Source organism: Hirundo rustica, chromosome 29 (genome assembly GCF_015227805.2).
Source record: "Hirundo rustica isolate bHirRus1 chromosome 29, bHirRus1.pri.v3, whole genome shotgun sequence".
Lineage (NCBI taxonomy): Eukaryota > Metazoa > Chordata > Aves > Passeriformes > Hirundinidae > Hirundo > Hirundo rustica.
This window is the reverse complement of record NC_053478.1, coordinates 913,942-932,299: the sequence shown is the minus strand read 5'-3', so window position 1 is coordinate 932,299 and position 18,358 is coordinate 913,942. Positions and strand designations below refer to the sequence as shown.

The window sequence follows — 18,358 nt, the reverse complement described above, 5'->3', positions numbered from 1 at the left end:
GTTAATTTTTTGGGGGAAGAACAATTTCAGGAGGGATTTGAGATCTAAAGAACCCGCTGGCTGAGGGGCTGGGAGTTTGATGTGATTTGCTTCTTAGGGAGGTGGTGAGGACGTGCCTTGCTCATCACTTGAGAGTCCCTGCAGGGATTTGCTACTGGATGATTTTCAGTCCAGCAAAAGTTTTATTAACCTAAGATCCCATGGATGTTGGATCCTTCAGAACAAGGCTTGGAACTTTGTGGAGAGACACAGATAAATACCTTATCTCACGTGTTAAATATGATCATTTTAGGTCTTTAAGTCCCAAAGCATCGGGGTTTTCAGGGTATATTCGTGCAGGTTTTTTTTAGCTGCCTCTGAACTGTGGCTATCAGCGGCTGGCTGCTCATTTGCTGTGACATCCACAAGGTTTTAAGGCACAACCTGCAAGAATATAATGGAGCAGATCCTGCAGCGAGTGAGGCACACGGAGTGTGAGGAGTAGCACAGAGAAAGTAAAGTGAGAAAAGAAAACAAAGAGCAGCATCGCTGGGGAAACAGCTCCGAGGAGCAGGAGCGAGGGAAGAGCCAAGGTACACTTGAGAACACCTTGGAGACGGTGACAGGAAGCTTGGACTCGATGAGGCAGGGAGGAAGCAGCACGTGGGGATTCAGGGAGATGAGATCTGAGTGACAGACACACACCCTGTGAATTAGTGGGGTAACTGGGGAGCTGGGAGAAGATGACAGTGATCGAGGCAAAATGGTGATTCGGGCCAGGATTAGCAGTTTTGTTGTCTGTGTTGAGAGCAATTAATGGATAAATAAATGTCCTGCTCTGTGTTTGTGGGAGCCATCAATTCAGTGACTTTGTTTTCGGGTAGTTAGTGATCCTCTTAGCACAGAGTAGGATGTGAACACCATTCCCTTGCTCTGATTCCCACCGTGCACTTTGGGGTCTTGCAGAGTGTGTGAGTCTTGCTGTTGGTTTCGTATTTGAAGCTAATTAATTACTTTTATTTGTAAGAAAATGTCTGAAGTGTTGTCACTGCTCTGCACCCCCAGTCACTAGAGAAGGAAATAGTTGTGTGAGCACAGATTTGAGAGTTGCATGATGGCATGTGGGGTTTTCCCTTTTCTTGGACTTGAATAATAGAAATTCAGACTTCAGCTCACAATTATTTACCTGCTGGCCAGTTTTCCTTGCGCATTGATGTGTGTGAAAAAGCCCATTTTTGGTGACATGCTGAAACCCGTTGGACTAGCACTGGGCTTTGAACTGGGCAGTGCCACTGACTCACTTTCTGTGTCCGTATCACACTGCTCTACCTTTTTTTTTTTTTTTCCTCCTTGTAAAATGGAGATTTTATCTAATTACCTCTGGCCTCATGAGTAATAATAGCAGGTTTGATTTCTGAGGATGTGCATCGTTGGAAAGCCAGAGCTGCAGATAGAAACCCCGTGAATGATATGCACAGAGCACATGGAAATAAGTTTGTTTTCTCTGAGGACGTAGCCGGGGAAGCCTGGCTTTGTGACGGGCTGCATCTGGTGTTCCCAGCAGCATTTCTTCTGCCCCCACTAATCCTGGCATCTGTCCTCCAACCTGTGTCCAGTGCAGTTGCCTTGGTGCTCTCCGGTGTCACCTTTCACATTCCTGATCCTTTCCCCTTCCCGTGCGGTGCCTGCGCTCCGGAGCCACCCCAAAAACAGCTCCTTGCTGCTGCTCCCCCGATTCTTGTCTGCCCAGAGGGGCTGTGGGACCTCCACTGGGCTCCTGCTGAGCTGCCAGGAGGCCAAACAGCACAGAAAAGTGCCGGGCTCCTTGAGACCTTTATTTGAAACCAATTTTGTGTTTGTGACGTCTTTCCATGCCGTTCCTCACAGTCCAGCCTTAATGACTGAAGATAGGGACAGAAGATCCAGGCTGGTTTGGTGCCTGTGGTGCACTTTTCAGCAAATCAGTGTTTTTTCAGACTTGTTTCTGATCCATTTCGTTTCAAAGATGATAAAGGTATTTAAGGGCTGAAGAAATTTAAACATTTTCTCCATAGAATGCCTTCAGAACAAATATCTTTTCAGTACCTCAAGGGAGCCTGCGAGAAAGATGGAGAGAGGATTTTATCAGGGTTTGGAGACAGGACAGGGAGGAACAGCTTCATGGTGAGGCCCTGGCACAGGGTGCCCAGAGAAGCTGTGGCTGCCCCATCCCTGGAAAGGTTCCAGGCCAGGTTGGATGGGGCTTGGAGCAACCTGGGATAGTGGAGGATGTCCCTGCCCATGGCAGGGGTGGGATGAGATGATCTTCAAGGTCCCTCCCAGCCCAAACAGTTCTGGGGTTTTGGGATTTTTGTCTGCACGATAAAACTACAACAAGCACAGGTTTGGTTTGTTCTCTGGCAGGGAGGGAAGCTCAGGGTTCGGGGTCTGTGTGTGAGCAGGGTGTCAGCGCTGCATGAGGGTCTGGGGACCCTCACAAACTGAGAGCTTGACTCTGCTTTTGCTGTAGTTAAGATGAGAAGGTTCCCTCTGTTATTTTATGCTCAATAGGTCAATTCTGTATATCTAACAGCGTCAGTGCTGATGGAAGTGTGGACTTCCCTCTCCCGTGCTTCAGGAAGCACAAACCAGTGTGGGAATGTTTGCTGGGCTTGGTTGGCTTCTGTTCTCCCATCCTTCTTCCTGGATTGTGGAAAGTCCTTCACTAACAAGCGGATTTTGTGGCGTGTTTGTAAACTGATGCACACGTGGCTTAGGCTCAACTTTCCCGGTGGCTCAGATAATTAAAACCAGAATATTTCTGAGGTTTGGATGCTTTCTCATGGGTTTTATTTGCCCGCTCCTTCCTTAGATGCAGCTCTTCCAGTGGATCCGGAAGCAGCAAGACTGGGAGTAACTGAGCTCTGGTTATAAATAAAAAAATTACTTTGATGATCAATCTTAAAATCTGTAGCCATCATTTGAAGAGTCTTGTGGCTAATTTGGAAATTATAATGTTCACATACCTTTTATTTTTCACTTACCATTTAAAAGTGTTGTGCAGATAAATTGTGGTTTTGAAGGAGGTGACTGGAAGGGTTGGTGTCTTGGAACATCAACTGCTGCGCTTGTGTGAAATACAATTGTTTGCTTTTTAATTGGTTTTAATATTAATTTAATTTCCGCTCGAAAATCCAAGTTTATTCTGTCTTGTCTGTTCCTCCCCCAGGGTGAAAGATGTTGACTGCCCATAGTGGAACAGCTCTTCTGAGGAACACATCTCTGTAAAATCTTCCCTAAAATCACCCGAAGGCAAATATTCCGCCTGTGATGGACCCTCGGAATACTGCTATGTTAGGCTTGGGTTCTGATTCTGAAGGGTTTTCTGGGAAAAGCCCCTCTGTGGTAAACATTGGCACGTTGGTGGGCAAAGGGGAAGCAGAGCTCGAAGGCTGCGCCAAGGACGAGGAGGACGGGAAGAAGAAGAGCCGGGAGGGGAACGCGGAGAGCGGGAAGAGCGAGGCTCTGGGCGATGCGCAGCAGCAGTTCTCGGTGAAGGAGACCAACTTCTCCGAGGGCAACCTGAAACTGAAGATTGGCCTTCAAGCGAAGCGGACGAAAAAACCTCCCAAGAACCTGGAGAATTATGTCTGCCGGCCTGCCATAAAAACCAGCATCAAGCAGCCAAGAAGGGCTCCCAAGAGCGGGAAGATGACAGAGGAGAAGAACGAGCACTGTCCTTCGAAGCAAGTGAGTGATGTGTCTGTGGGGTCATTTGTAAGTCGTGGTACGTTTAAGCTGTGTTTGAAAGCTTCATCATCTCTGCACCACCGTGTTCTGCTGTTTTTCCCTGTAACCTCTGATACTGAAGTGTCTGGAGTTAGGAACGGTTTTATTTTGCGGCCATTAGCGGGGAAAAATGCTCTTTCGCAGTTTGCCAATTTGTTGTTTCAATAGCAGTGAAAGATAATTCTCGTGTTCACTTGAAGCGGAATCAATTCTGAAAAGTAACAGGGAGATTTTTAGTCTCTTTCCTGTAACAAAGTGGAGTGGTTTGGGTGTCTTGTCACTCTTGAGATTGAGCTCTGGATGTGCCGTGCTTGTCTCTGGTGGTTGGATTTATATTTTTTCCTACCTGTTGGAACCAGTTGTTTTGCTGTGTCTCACCTGTCACTGCCGTGAATGGCTCAAGGCAGGGTCTGAAAAGTAAAATAGACTTTTCCAAATGAGTTAAAAACCAGCCTAGTGATAATCTACATGTAAATGCAATGGCTGGAGAGATGTGCCAGGGCTTTTCCAAACACCAGGAAGTAGCCCTGCCTCGAGGATTTGTTTTTATATTCTCCATGATGTAATCAGTAAGATTACAGATCTTACTGCAGTAGCAGATATGAAAATAGGATAAATGGCAAGGATTACAAATATAGTTGCATAGATGCTGAATTTTTGAAGGGTTTGGTTACAGCCTGCTCTTTTTTCCAATAAACATGAAAGTTTTGATCGAATCTTAGAATATATCCTTAGGTAGTACTGCCAGGTGATTGAGCAGGGGAATCCAGGGAATCCCTGGAAGCTGGAGTCCTTCCTTTGCAGGGGTTGTCTGTTCAGGGGGCTCCTGCTCCAGAGGTCCCCAAGGCTGAAGCATTTCCATTTTTCCAGCCTGTGTCCTGTTCTCAAGGCTTCCTGCATAAATCTGTCCTGGCAGATCTCCTGAGGCAGAGCCTGCCCAGGGGGAAGGAAAATTCCTCACCTTGTGCTGAGGTGATGCCTGCCTGACATCCCCAGACCTTTTCCTTTCCTCTGGCACACCCTGACTGGAATTGGCCTTGAGGAAGAGTCACCTTAAAGAGCAGCGAAATTTGGGGATGACCTCATTGTGGCCTTCCAGCGCCTGAAGGGAACCTGCCAGAGAGAGACTCTACCAGAGCCTGGAGTGCCAGGGCACAGGGAATGGCTTCCCACTGCCAGAGGGCAGGGATGGATGGGGTATTGGGCAGGAATTCCTCCCTGGGAGGGTGGGGAGCCCTGGCACAGGGTGCCCAGAGAAGCTGTGGCTGCCCCTGGATCCCTGGCAGTGCCCAAGGCCAGGCTGGATGGAGCTTGGAGCAGCCTGGGACAGTGGAAGGTGTCCCTGGCCATGGCAGGGAGTGGAATGAAATCTCTAAAATCCCTTTTCGCCCAAACCAATGTGGAATTCTGGGATTCTGAGTAATAAATTATGTGCTGACAAAACAAGCGTGCTGGATGTTACGTGTAAGCACTAAAATTACCTTTCCCAGACTCTACAATGCACTCACATCGGGGTTTTCCTCCACTGGCAATAGAGGTGTTTTTATTCAGCCTATTGAACAAGAAATTCTCAAGTGTATGTTGCGTAACTTAATATTTTGGCAGTGGTCTTTATTTTACATTCTTCCATTTCAGAACAAACTTATTACTTCTAAGGATGTTTCTAACTTTGGCTTGAAAAACATCAGAAGAGTCGATCACAGTTTGTTATTACACTGAATTTTTTGTTGTTTTTCTTTACAAAACTCTGTTGCAATAAGTTTTGGGCCAGTCTGGAATATCCAACCAGCGATTTCTCTTGATGTCTGAACTGAGGTGGCCCCTGCAGCTGAAAATCTCTCATTTGGAGGAGGTTTAACATGAAGTTAATCAAGGGAAGTTTAGGTTGGGTATCATGGAAAGGTTCTTTCCCCAGAGGTGCTGGCGCTGCCCAGGCTCCCCAGGGAATGGGCACGGCCAGAGCTCCAGGAGGGTTTGGACAGCGCTGCCAGGGCTGCCCAGGGTGGGGTTGTTGGGGGTCTGTGCAGGGTTGGGGCTGGACTGGGTGATCCCTGTGGGTCCCTCCCACCTCAGGACATGCCATAATTCCCAGATCCCACACTCAAAAGGCACCACTGAGTCTGGAGACTTCCCCTTTGCATCAAGAGATCGTGCCCTGGGAGGTTTTTTTTTTACCAGAGAAAATAATCAATATTTGAATTCGCATGGTGACAGCAGGGATTCTTCATCCTTGACATCTTTGTTTATACACCAGGGTTTTATTCCAGAGATCCATCCCGTTTCAAACGGAAAGTAGAAAGGGAGGCAAATATTGGTGATGTTGTAGAATATTATCGATGTGGTGCGTGGCACTGTTGATACCACGTCAGTTTTAGATTGCAGCTCCTCTCAGTGCATTCCCTGCTCCCCTGCCTGGCGAGCAGCCCCGGCGTATGATGCAGAGGATGCAGATCCGTTGCATTAAATTTGCATTATTTACAAGAGTTTCAAATCCCTGACTCATGATAACTCGCTTTCGATGCTCCGCTCTCTCCCGAGTTGTTCTGAGATGGGGTTTAAGTCTGTCTGTTCCCTGCTGCCATTTTGCACTCTGGATTGTTAGAGATGACACTGAACAACATCCTGCTGATTCCTGAAGCGGGATTAGAAGTGTCTGCGTGGAAATAAACGGGAGCGACGGCTTCAAACCGTCACATGTTTTGAATATAATACCCAAGGGTTGTTTTTTTTGTCTTACTGCCATGTAATAAAGTGAGGTTTTAGCGCTGCAAATTACGCTTCAGCAAAGGAAAGCTATCTGTGAATTTTTGCCGTGGATGCGGAGGAGGGGAAAGCAAACATGTGACCCATCCAAAGCCAGGTGTGGCTTTACTTGGAACTCTGAAACGGAACTTTCTGTTCTTTTAAAGGAGCAATAAAGAATTAGGATGAAAATTTAGCACTTTGCAGCGTGCACATTTAACCACTGAAAGACAAAGAGAAGTAGTGGAATTCTTCTCCTGGGAATACCGGTGTTAAAATGAAAATCGTAGGGAAATCCTTTGCTCTGTCATCTCTGACAGGTTTTTTTTCCTCAAGTTTAGCGCTGACAGGACTCGTAAAACTTGGGGAATGTTTTCAGGTGTATGAATAGAAGGTTTATCTCCAGTCTGAAAGGGGAGTGGGTAGGTGAGGTAAATTGGAGTCTCAGAACTGTTCAGGTTGGAAAAGCCCTCCCAGATGATGGAATCCAGCTGTTCCCCAGCGCTCAACCCTGTCCCCAGGTGCCACTTCCACACGAATTTGAACACTTCCAGGGATGGTAACTCCACCACTTCCCTGGGCAACCTCTTCTAATGCCTGACCACCCTTTCACTGGTGATGTTTCTTCCTCGTATATTTACGATTTGTCCTTCAGAAATGCTAATAAAAGTTAATAAATATTTTTTCTGAAGAGAAAATCGTAGAGCTGTAAAGGGAAACCCAGAAATGTCTGAGATTCCCAAGTGTTACCAGAAACAAAATTAGCAGGTCCTGCATTAGCCAGACAGTGTTCAGTTTGCTTTTTGACACTGAGTATGGATTTCATTCTTTCAGAAGGTGTCCTGGGGCAGGCAGACATTGCTGGGTTAAGCGCAAAAACCCTGAGCTTTGAACAAAAATAGACATTTTGCCCGTGTTAGTTTGTAGGATGGTGTGTAGGGATGGTTCAGTTGTGCTGGCAAAGGCGCAGCCGTGAAGGTTTAGCACATAAAAGACAAGAAGTGACAGTAGCAGCCTGTGTAACTCACTCGGTGGTAACACAGGGCAGCAGGTTGGGACTCGCCCTCCTGCTCCAGCTCCTTATTCCTGTGTGAAACTGCTGAGTGCAGGATTTTGGAGCTCTTTCTCTTGCCTTTGGTCATGCAGGGAAGCTCCACAGAGAAGTTTGCTGATGAAATCGCAGCCAGCAACTGAAAAAAGTTTCAAGCAAAGAAGTTAAAAAGCTGGAGAATTAATTTGTTTTCTTTTTTGATAGCTCAAGAATATTTCCTGCAGGATCTGGGACATAAGTTTTTGTCTTAGTCTAATTCCACAGAATCATTGTTTTCCTGGTAGTTCAAATGTGCTTTTAGAAATGACTAAAAAGTCTCGGAGGTGAAAAATAAGCAGCATTTTCATCTGGGAATTGCCCAGAATATGTTGATGCCACAACTACAGAACAGTTCCTGTGATTCCTCAGAATGCTCGTTAGAGTTGTAGTCTGAGCATTGGCCTGAAGGACAACAGCCAAAACAATAACGGGTAAATCTGTGTATGTGCATAAAAAATCCTTATTGCTTGCCGGTGGCTCTCAAGAGAAATACCAAACTGCATTTTCATTAACAGGCTGCTTCCTTCTAACTACTTCAGGTGTTGGAAGCTGAGACTGTCTCGTGTTTTGTGGCTTGGGTTTCGTTGAGAAGTGTGACACCAGACTGGAGAGATGTCCCTGTTCACAGGAAAGATCAGCTGCCCTCGAGCTTTTTGCAAATAAATACCGATGATAATGACAGTAAAGAATGATCTAGTAGAAATAAACCCTGAGACTGTGCTGCAGTGCAACAACAGATGCCTTTTTTAGAGTAAAGTTTGTTTTGCTGCTGGTGCCTGTGAGGATTCTGGAATCACAGAATTGTTCAGGTTGAAAAGGACCTTTAAGATCATGGAGTTCAACTGTTCCCCCAGCACTGCCAAGGCCACCACTAACCAATGTCCCCAGTGATGGATTATAACCTGTTAAGAATTTATATCAAAATAATCTGGACTTATGATTCCTCAGATGAACAGTGCAAGTCGAGAAACTTTATGTTCACATAGGAGATACAGAATTTTCAGTTCAATTCAGTGTCAAACTAAGAATAATACCAATTTTATGGAAATGTAACATGTTTTATGCAATTGCTTTGGGCGATACTTTTATTGGATGGATTCTTAAACCAGACACTTGAGCTAAAGATTGCACAGGAACAAATGTTTCAGTTTTTAAAGCCCAAAATGCTTTTTGATGCAACGTAATCTCATCTTTTTGAACAGCTTTGTGCCCAGATGGGCCATTTCATTCCATCTGACATCACAGGAACGTAGAGCAGCGCTTGAAATTTGGGCTGAGAAGGCATGGAATTCCAGGAAAACTGGTTTAGTCTATTTTTTATGGCATTGTCCATTTGATTGCCACATTGAGGCAGCGGTGAGGAAGCTTGAGGCAGGTGCTGGTAGAGACAGCAGTGGAACACTCAGGTTACGTTGATATTGTTTTCTTTTTTCCACACTCCTCACAAATCTGTCTGATTAAAACCTGACTTTGTGCTTCTCTGGTACCAGGCTGTGCCTTTTTGTGCAAGTCAGACAGGGAAGCAGGGCTCAGGAGGGAGCCGAGTGCTGAATGCTGCCCCGTGAGCCCAGCTTGCAGCCCCTGGAGCTGGTGGAGGCAGGAGCCAGGGACACCATCAGAGCTCCATGCGAGCAGCCACCCAAGCCCTGAGGACACACGACTTCAATCTCTGCTTCCCACCTCACAGAACGCTGGTGTGGGCACGGGGAGTTACTCCAGGGAAGCTGGGCACCTTTCCTGTCCCCTCTGCAGGGGACAGTGCTGGATTTGGGGGTCTCCAGGGGGAAGTTGCAGAGCGTGTCCATAAGATCGCTGCTGCCACAGGGGAGCGGGGCTGAGGGTCAGCCTGACCCCACAGACTCTCACACTGCTGGGGGTGTCCTGGGGGGTTCTGGGGGGCTCAGGGGGTGCTCTGGGGGCTCAGGGGCTGTATCTGGGGCTGTGTCCCAGGGATCTGGCCTGGAGGGTGTGTCCTGGGGTCTGTGTCCCAGGGGAAGGATGGGGTGTCCTGGGGGTGTGCCCTGGGGGTTGTCCCCTGTAGAGTGTGTCCTGAGGATATATCTGGGATGTGTGTCCTGGGCTTCGTCCTGGGATGTGTCCTGTAGGCTCCCTGGGCCATGTCCTGGCCATGTTCTGGGGTTTATTCCAGGGAGTGCCCTGAGGGTGGCACGATCTGGTGTGTGCTGGGAGAGTTGGGCTGAAGTTGATTTATCTGATTCCTTCAGTATATGAGCAGTGGAGTCCAGTTCTTTCACTGTTGCCTCCATGCAGAAAATTGGGGCTGTGCGTGGTGGCAGTTTGATTTTGGTATCTGTCTGCAATGCTCTTACTCTTCCAGGGGGATCCTCCTTAGTGGTAGACCTGTTAATCACTTCAGCCAAAAAATGAAATTTTTAGTGATACAGAGTTGCAAGAAGAAGCTTTGGTGGTTGATGTTGGGAGATTTTTTAATGTTTCTTCAGCCACTGTAACCTTCTCTGAAGGAAACATCTCAAGATGTTTCTACTAGAAGTTATTGGATGAAATTTTGTCCTTAAAAATTTCCCTCCAGGATGTTTCTGTTAATCATGCTGGTTATTAAATAGATCTATGGCAAAAAAACCCCAAAAATAAAAAAACAACAATCCCCCCCAAAAAACACCAAAATACCCAACAAATAAACCCCACCCATATAAGAATTTTGGGTCTTAAAATGCTGAAATAAATTACAGACTCTTCTTGACATCTTTTCTGACGTCTCACTAGATGCTTCCTGTTTTGCTATTCATGTTCTTTGAAATAATTTTCAGTGTGCTTGGAAAACTCACTCACCCTTAGATGAGAAGGAAGCTTTCCAGGGCACACGCCTTCAGCTTTCAAAGGATCTGTGTTTGATGCTAAAGTCTTGTTTTCAGAATCCTGGCATCTTGCTCAGATCAAAGCTGGTGTTTGGAAGGGTTTTGTTAGTTGTGTATTTATTATTTAAGTGTCTGCTCAAACTTCCAAGCTCTTTGTTTGGAAATGGAGGGGAGCAGGGAAGAGCAGAGCCTGCCAAGAGGCGTTGGAAACCCAGCAGCGGCAGTGTGAGAGCGCCACAGAACCCGGCCTGGGAGAGCACCCGGGAGGAACAGAAAAAAAGAAGGAACAGTGTGGATACACTGATGGCTGAGCAAATAAAGGGATGAGGAGCTGAATTCCCAAGTCAGTGTTTAGGTGGATTTTTGAAGTTCGCTGAGCAAAGGAGATTTTTTTCTTCCAAAGTTCTTGTTGGAATTTCAGGCCGTAGAAAGGAGGATGCAGCTCTCTGAAGGCTGTGATTTAATACTCGTTAGTGACTCTCTGGCACTCAGAGTCTGCCCCAGGGAATTCCAGGAGCGTTGCATTGCGGGCTCGGGTGGTGTCATGCTGACTCAGGAGTTTCCATGTGAGTGCCAGGCCTGGATGTGGGCTGAAAGAACCTCTCCTCCTGCTCCATCCCTGCAGGAAGGATTTGGGATGCCTTGGGGTCACTGCAGAGGCTCCCACGTTACCCACACAACTGCTCCTCTCACCAGCTGGATCCAGGCTGCAGCCTCCTTGTGACCAGCACCAAAGTTGGCTGTTGCAGAGGAATCCAGGCTGTCCCTTCAGCATCCGAAGGTGTTTGCCGTAGGTACAGCTCTGGGATCAGGGTAATGCTGACTGTAATCCAGTGCAGGACGTGCCAGGCTGTTGCCACATCAGTTTTTATTGCACAGGGTGAACAGCTGTGGCATTGATGTCTTTCACTCCGTACTTGGTGTTTGTTCTGCTGGGTCCCACAAGGTTTTCAAATTGGGAATGAAATTGCAGAATCAGAGTGACTTTGGGCTGGGAGGGACCTTAAAGCCCAGCTTATTCCACACCCCCTGCTGTGGGCAGGGACCACTTCCACCATCCCAGGGTGCTCCAAGCCTGGCCTTGGACACTTCCAGGGATCCAGGGGCAGCCACAGCTCCTCTGGGCACCCTGTGCCAGGGCCTGCCCACCCTCACAGGGAAGAATTTCTTTCATATATGCAACCCAATTTTTTTCTCTGGCAGTTTGAAGCCATCCCCCCTTGTGCTGTCACTCCAGTTCCTGATGAGCAGCCCCTCTCCAGCTTCCCTGGAGCTCCTTCAGACCCTGCAAGGGGCCATGAGGTCCCCACAGAAAGTTCTTCTCCAGGCTGAACATTCCCAACTCTCCCAGCCTGGCTCCATTGGGGAGAGGGCTCCAGTCCCTTCATCAACTTCAGTTCCTCTGGATTTGCTCCAACAGTTCCATGTTGTTGTTATGCTGGGGACATCAGAACCCTGGGCAGAATTATCTCATCAGGGGTCAGGGCCTTCCATTCCCTGCCCCTGCTTGGAGTGAACGTATCCTCTGCACTGCAGAGATGTGTTGGGCACTGCGTGGAAAGAACGTCCTTCCAAAGTAAAAGATGAGTTTATTGAGATGCTCTCAGTAGGATTTATGAAGGTAACGGGTATTGCAATTTTGACTTTAACCTTTACAGAATAAATTTCAAGTTTGGTTAGGTCTGAGCCGGAAATAAGTGTGAGTTTCAGTTCTTCCATGTGTGTGCATTATCACACCCCGCTCCCGCAAACAGAATAATTTGTTTTATTTTATTTTACTTACTTTCCTGACTCTCATTGTTGTGCTGGGAGGAGAAGCTGTTGGTGCAGGGGCTGTGGGGACACGGCTGAGCTGTCAGCAGGGCTGTGCAGGGACAGGGTGACAGTGCCAGCCCTTGCTGGGCACTGCTCAGCTGCTGCTCAGCCCCATGTGAGCTCTCCTAGTTCTCTGACACTATAAATATCCCAGCACTCAGTTGGTAGTGGGTTTTTATTAATAAACATCAACAGTATTTTTGGAGAGTATTTATAATAATTGGGGGACAGATTAAATGGTTTATATTTCCAGACTGGGAGGGAGTTTGGGTTTCGTTAACATCAGGAAAACCTCAGCATGGCCACTCTTAAAATTTTGCTTTAAATATGACTATCACTATTATTTGCTAAATGTGTTTGTTTTATTAAATTATTGCTATCACTATTGTTTGGTTTAAAATTAATAGGATCCTGAAGACTGTGTTTATACAGTAACCCTGTTACCAGAGCAAGTGTGAATCATGAAAATATAATAAGATACTGTGTTACTCGAAGTGATACTTTGTACTCTGTTCCTAAAGACTTCTTTTGTTTATTAACTCTTAGGACCCTTCAAAGTCTTACAAGAAAGCCGGAGAAGTTGCATCGGTTGAGTTACGCGTGGAAGAAGGTATCCAAGTAGAAACAACCCCTTTATCTAAGAAAGTTTCCCCATTGCATTCTGAAATGACAGATTATATAAAGTCATCTCCTCCGACTCTGATCAGTAGCCATAATTCTGACTTAAAGGATAGAACAGAAATTAATGGAGCAACAACTGTCACAGAAAAATTGGCTCAACTCATTGCAACTTGTCCTCCTTCCAAGTCTTCCAAAACAAAGCAGAAGAAGCCCGGAAGCGGAAGCGGAACGACGTCTGGTTTGGTGAAAGACTCCGGGAAGAAGCTGCCGGGAACCATAACTGCGAGTGGGTTGGTCAACAAAGATTTGGTGAAGAAGCTGCCAGGCTCTGGGATTGCTGTTGGATTGGTGAACAAGGACTCAGGGAAGAAGCCATTAGGGATTGGCAGCGCAGCCATATTGGTTAACAAGGACTCTGGGAAGAAGCCCCAAGCGATCAGCCCCTTAATTGGATTGGTTAGCAAGGACTCTGGGAAGAGGCCTCCGGGGATCAGCACTCCAACAGGGTTAGTCCACAAGGATTCGGGGAAGAAGCAGCCAGTGACCAGCTCTGCAGTTGGATTGATCAGCAAAGATGTGGGGAGGAAACTTCCAGGGATGAGCGCTCCAACTGCACTGACTAGCAAGGAGCCTCTCAAGAAGGCAGTAGGGATCAGCACTCCAGCAGGATTGGTTAACAAGGATGCTGGGAAGAAGTTGTTGGGAATAAATAGTCCTCCAGGTCTGCTTAACAAGGATTCTGGGAGGAAGATGCCAGGGACTGGGAACAGCACAGTTCTGGTTAACAAAGACTCTGGAAGGAAGACACCGGGGATTGGCAGCCCAATGGGACCGGTTAGCAAGGACCCTGGGAGGAAGATGCCAGGAATTAGCGGTCCGGTGGGATTGGTTAGCAAGGACTGTGGGAAGAAGCCGGCAGGGATTGGCGCTCCGGCTGGTTTGGCTAACAAGGACTCTGGAACTCTGAAAGCAGACTCCCTTGTGCCCTCCTCAGAGCCTTTTAAGCTTCCTTGCAATTCAAACCTCAGTAGCCTTGAAAGCCATGAGCCTGCGGATTTACTGAAGGAAAATACTACCAGCAAAACCTTTGAGAAGCACATTATGAGACAGAGCAAAGAAAGTATCTTGGACAAGTTTTCAATTCGGAAAGAAATCGCTGATGTGGGCAAAGAGATGTTCAGTGAAGGAATGTGCGTTCCCCAGGATGCCTACTCATCCAGCGAGAAAGGGATTTATGAAACGTCAAAGCACGAGAAGCAGCCTCCTGTTTATTGCACTTCACCAGACTTCAGGACAGGAGGCGCCTCGGAGGTGTCGACAGCCAAGTCCCCGTTCAGTGCAGTGGGAGAGGGGAATCTCCCGTCTCCTTCCCCCACGGTGTCTGTCCCCACCCTGAGCAGGAGCCTCTCCACAGCCTCCTCCCAGCTGGCCTCCAACTCGTTGCACTTAAGTTCCACGGCAGAGCTCTTGGAAGGCATTTCAGATCCGATGGGCAAAGCGCCGTTCTCCTCGGACAGCACCCTGCTGAGTCTCAACAGGACACTGAACCACACCCTCGGCACCGATTTTAAAGGTGCTGAGAAAGACTTAAGCGATTCGAAAGCGTCTTACGTGGAAACTTCAAGAACAAGTCCTCCTGCAGGGAAAAAGCCCGTTTTGGCAGCTGAGACAAGCATCCACGCTACTGTCACCCCTTCAGTAGTTAGTTTCACCAGCTTGTTTGGTAGCAAGCAGTTCCTCAAGATCGGTGCAATAGCCGCATCCGAGAAATCCTGCCAAGGAGCGAAAAACCTGGGCAGCACTCAGCAATCAAAACCTTTAAAGAAAAGAAAAGGAAGGAAGCCACGATGGACTAAAGTGGTGTCAAGAAGCGCATGCCGACCTCCAAAGGGTCTGGAACTAGAAAGGTCAGAGCTTTTTAAAAACATTTCATACGGTGCACTATCAAGCGGTAATTTGGAGCAGGCCAAATTCCTGAAAAACATCGGAACGTCCTCGTTTGTGGAGCACGAATTTGTCAAACATCAGTTGCCAAAGCTGAACGAAGCTAATGGCCAGTCTCTCGCGCTGCTGGCTGAGACTGACAAACAAACTCAGAAGTTCTACAGTGCTCACAAACAACCCTCCAGCTTGTGTATGTCGGATGATTTCTTACCTGACATTTACAAACCCAAGAGAGGAAGACCTAAAGCCAAGGAAATGCCAGAACTCGAAGGTCCCCCCAAAAGAACTCTTAAGATCCCAGCATCAAAAGTCTTCTCAGTGCAGTCAAAAGAAGAGCAAGAACCTCCAATTTTGCAGCCTGAAGTCGAAATTCCCTCCCTAAAACAAAGCTTATCAGGACAAGCTTTTCCTAAAAAGAGAGGGAGACCTAAAAGGCAGATCCGGTCATCGATTAAAATGAAACCACCTATTCTGTCTGTGGCACCTTTTGTTGGAACGGAGAACTCAAGCAAGATGGGGCCCGAAGGTGAACAGCATCGACCCGGGGAGTTCTTTGAGAGGAAGGAGCAGCTCCGAGGGCCAGAAGAAGTCCAAAGCCCCAGTATTTGTAGCATGAGTGATTTGGAAGTCGACTCGGACAGAAAAGTTGCCAAGAGAAATAACGGACAGTTAATGAAAACAATTATTCGAAAAATAAATAAAATGAAAACTCTGAAGCGAAAGAAACTTCTCAATCAGATTCTGTCCAGTACAGTGGAACCAAATACCAAAGGGAAGATGCAATCCAAGCTCCACAACACCGTGTCGACTCTCGCTGCCACGTTTGGTTCAAAACTAGGCCAGCAAATCAATGTCAGCAAGAAAGGAACAATTTACATAGGAAAAAGGAGAGGGAGGAAACCTAAAGCTGTCCTGAACGGCATTTTAGCCGGCAGTGCCGCCAGCCTGACGGTTCTGGAGAAGTCTGCCCAGCAAGCTCCCGGTACGTCCCTAGGACAAGTCCTTCCCCACTTGCTGCCCTCGGCAGCGAATCCCTCGGAGATCCTCCCGTCCCCGGTGTGCTCGCAGTCCTCGGCCGTGAGCGGGGGGCAGAGCCCCGTGAGCAGCGACGCGGGCTTCATCGAGCCCAGCTCGGTGCCCTACCTGCACCTCCACTCCAGGCAGGGCAGCGTCGTCCAGACGCTCGCCATGAAGAAGGCAGCCAAGGGGAGGAGGAGATTGTCCCCACCCACGCTGCTGCCCAACTCCCCCTCGCACCTGAGCGAGCTGACGTCGCTCAAAGAGGCCACGCCGTCCCCCGTGAGCGAGTCCCACAGCGACGAGACCATCCCCAGCGACAGCGGCATAGGCACGGACAACAACAGCACTTCGGACCGAGCCGAGAAGTTCTGCGGGCAGAAGAAGAAAAGGCACTCGTTCGACCACGTGTCCCTCATCCCACCCGAGACTTCCACCGTGCTGAGCAACCTGAAGGAAAAGCACAAGCACAAGTGCAAGCGCCGCAGCCACGATTACCTCAGCTACGACAAGATGAAGAGGCAGAAGCGAAAAAGGAAAAAGAAGTACCCTCAGCTCCGAGGGAGGCAGGACCCCGACTTCCTCGCTGAGTTAGAGGAGTTAATAAGTCGATTAAGTGAAATTAGAATAACCCACAGGAGTCACCATTTTATACCCCGAGACCTGCTGCCTACCATTTTTAGGATAAATTTCAATAGTTTCTACACCCACCCGACTTTTCCTTTAGATCCTTTGCACTACATCAGAAAACCTGATTTAAAGAAAAAGAGAGGCAGGCCTCCGAAAATGCGGGAAGCTATGGCAGAAATGCCTTTCATGCATAGCCTCAGCTTTCCCCTGTCCAGCACCGGGTTCTACCCCTCCTATGGCATGCCTTACTCCCCTTCTCCCCTGGCAGCTGCTCCCATAGGATTAGGTTATTACGGAAGGTACCCTCCAACTCTTTACCCTCCTCCACCCTCTCCTTCTTTCACTACCCCGCTGCCCCCACCTTCCTACATGCATACCGGCCACCTGCTTCTCAACCCCACCAAATACCACAAGAAGAAGCATAAACTCTTGCGCCAGGAAGCTTTCCTCACCACGAGCAGGACTCCGCTGCTGTCCATGAGCACGTACCCCAGCGTCCCACCCGAGATGGCCTATGGCTGGATGCTGGAGCACAAGCACAGGCACCGCCACAAGCACCGGGAGCACCGCTCCTCCGAGCAGCCGCAGGTTTCCATGGACACCATCACGGCCAACAGCTCCTCCAGAACGGTTCTGGAGTCCTTGAAGCGCTACAGGTTTGGGAAGGAGGCTGTTGGCGAGAGGTACAAACACAAAGAGAAACACAGATGCCACATGGCTTGTCCTCACCTGTCACCTTCCAAGGGTTTGCTAAGCAGAGATGAGCAGTGGGTCAGGAGAGAGCCTTCGGAGTCCAATTCCTTGGCCCTGGGGTTGCAGACGCCTCTGCAGATAGACTGCTCTGAAAATTCCCCAGCTCTGTCCCTGGGGGGGTTCACTCCCAGCTCGGAGCCAGCCAGCAGCGATGAACACACGAACCTTTTCACAAGTGCAATAGGCAGCTGCAGAGTCACCGGCTCTGCCAGCACCAACGGACGTAAAAAGTTACCCGAGAGCCCCGGACTGTTCAGCGGGCAGGACGCGTCGCTCAGCCGGCCCCTGCGGAAGGAGCCCGTGCCTTCCCTGGAGAAAGCCCTGCAGCCACTGTCAGGTAAGGGACCTGGGGCTGGGCCTGCTTCCCACGAGTCTCGCTGGGTTCTGTTGTACCAAAGGCGCCTGGAGCAGGGGCCGGGTGAGGCTTTGGCTCTGCGGGGAGCGGTGCTGGGGTCCAGCGCTGCCCCTGCCCTCACCGAGGGCTCTGTTCCTGCAGTGTCAGCGCAGACTGGCACGGGATCGCCCACAGAGCCAGCACGGCGCTCTGTCCTTCCTCCCAACAGACTCCTCTTGCTTCCTTTAGGGTTAAGGATGCTTTCTCATGCAAAGGTCTTTGCTTTTTCCATGTAATTTTAATCTTCTGGAGAAATGAGGGAAGGTTTCTCATGATTTTTGATATTTTCAAAGCCGTGTTTCTGATTGGTTTGGAGTTTGGTTGGTTTGGTTCAGACCAGCTGTTGCTGCTACTGTTGTGAATAATGTTTCAATTTAAGAAAATGTTTCCTATTCCTTTTGTAACTCCATTTTGGTAATTTGACTGTCTCTGCTACAACAGAGCTTTCAATCCCTGCCTTGAGGCCTCTTGCAACACCTCAGAGGAGCTGGGGTTGATGCTGGGGATGCCTGAGACCAAACCTAGAAATTTTGGATTAATTCATAGTTGGGAAATGCATCTGACAGCCTCGAGCAAAACTGGAACAGGAGGAGCAGGAACAGGAACTTGTCATTTGCATAATACTAAGGAAAAGAAAAGATAACCTGCGAAGGGCAAGTGTGGCTTGTGCTCCTGCCTGCTTCCAGTGTGTGAAGGAAGCCTGAGCTGCTTCTCCCTCCCTTCTTGCCTACATTCTCCCTTGAAGTTTGAGTCATTGTCCAAAGCCAC

At 48.4% G+C, this 18,358-nt stretch overlaps 1 protein-coding gene across 3 annotated transcripts in view; it reads left to right on the top strand.

Annotated features, from left to right (window-relative positions):
- Nucleotides 1-18,358, top strand: part of ASH1L (ASH1 like histone lysine methyltransferase) — a 73,226-nt gene that overhangs the window by 6,465 nt on the left and 48,403 nt on the right. For all 3 annotated transcript variants that reach the window (XM_058423762.1, XM_058423763.1, XM_040087954.2), the window contains exons 2-3: nt 3,188-3,708; nt 12,778-17,533. In XM_058423762.1, the coding sequence (XP_058279745.1) occupies nt 3,289-3,708; nt 12,778-17,533 (5,176 nt within the window). In that variant the 5' untranslated portion in view covers nt 3,188-3,288. The remainder of the gene's footprint in view (nt 1-3,187; nt 3,709-12,777; nt 17,534-18,358) is intronic.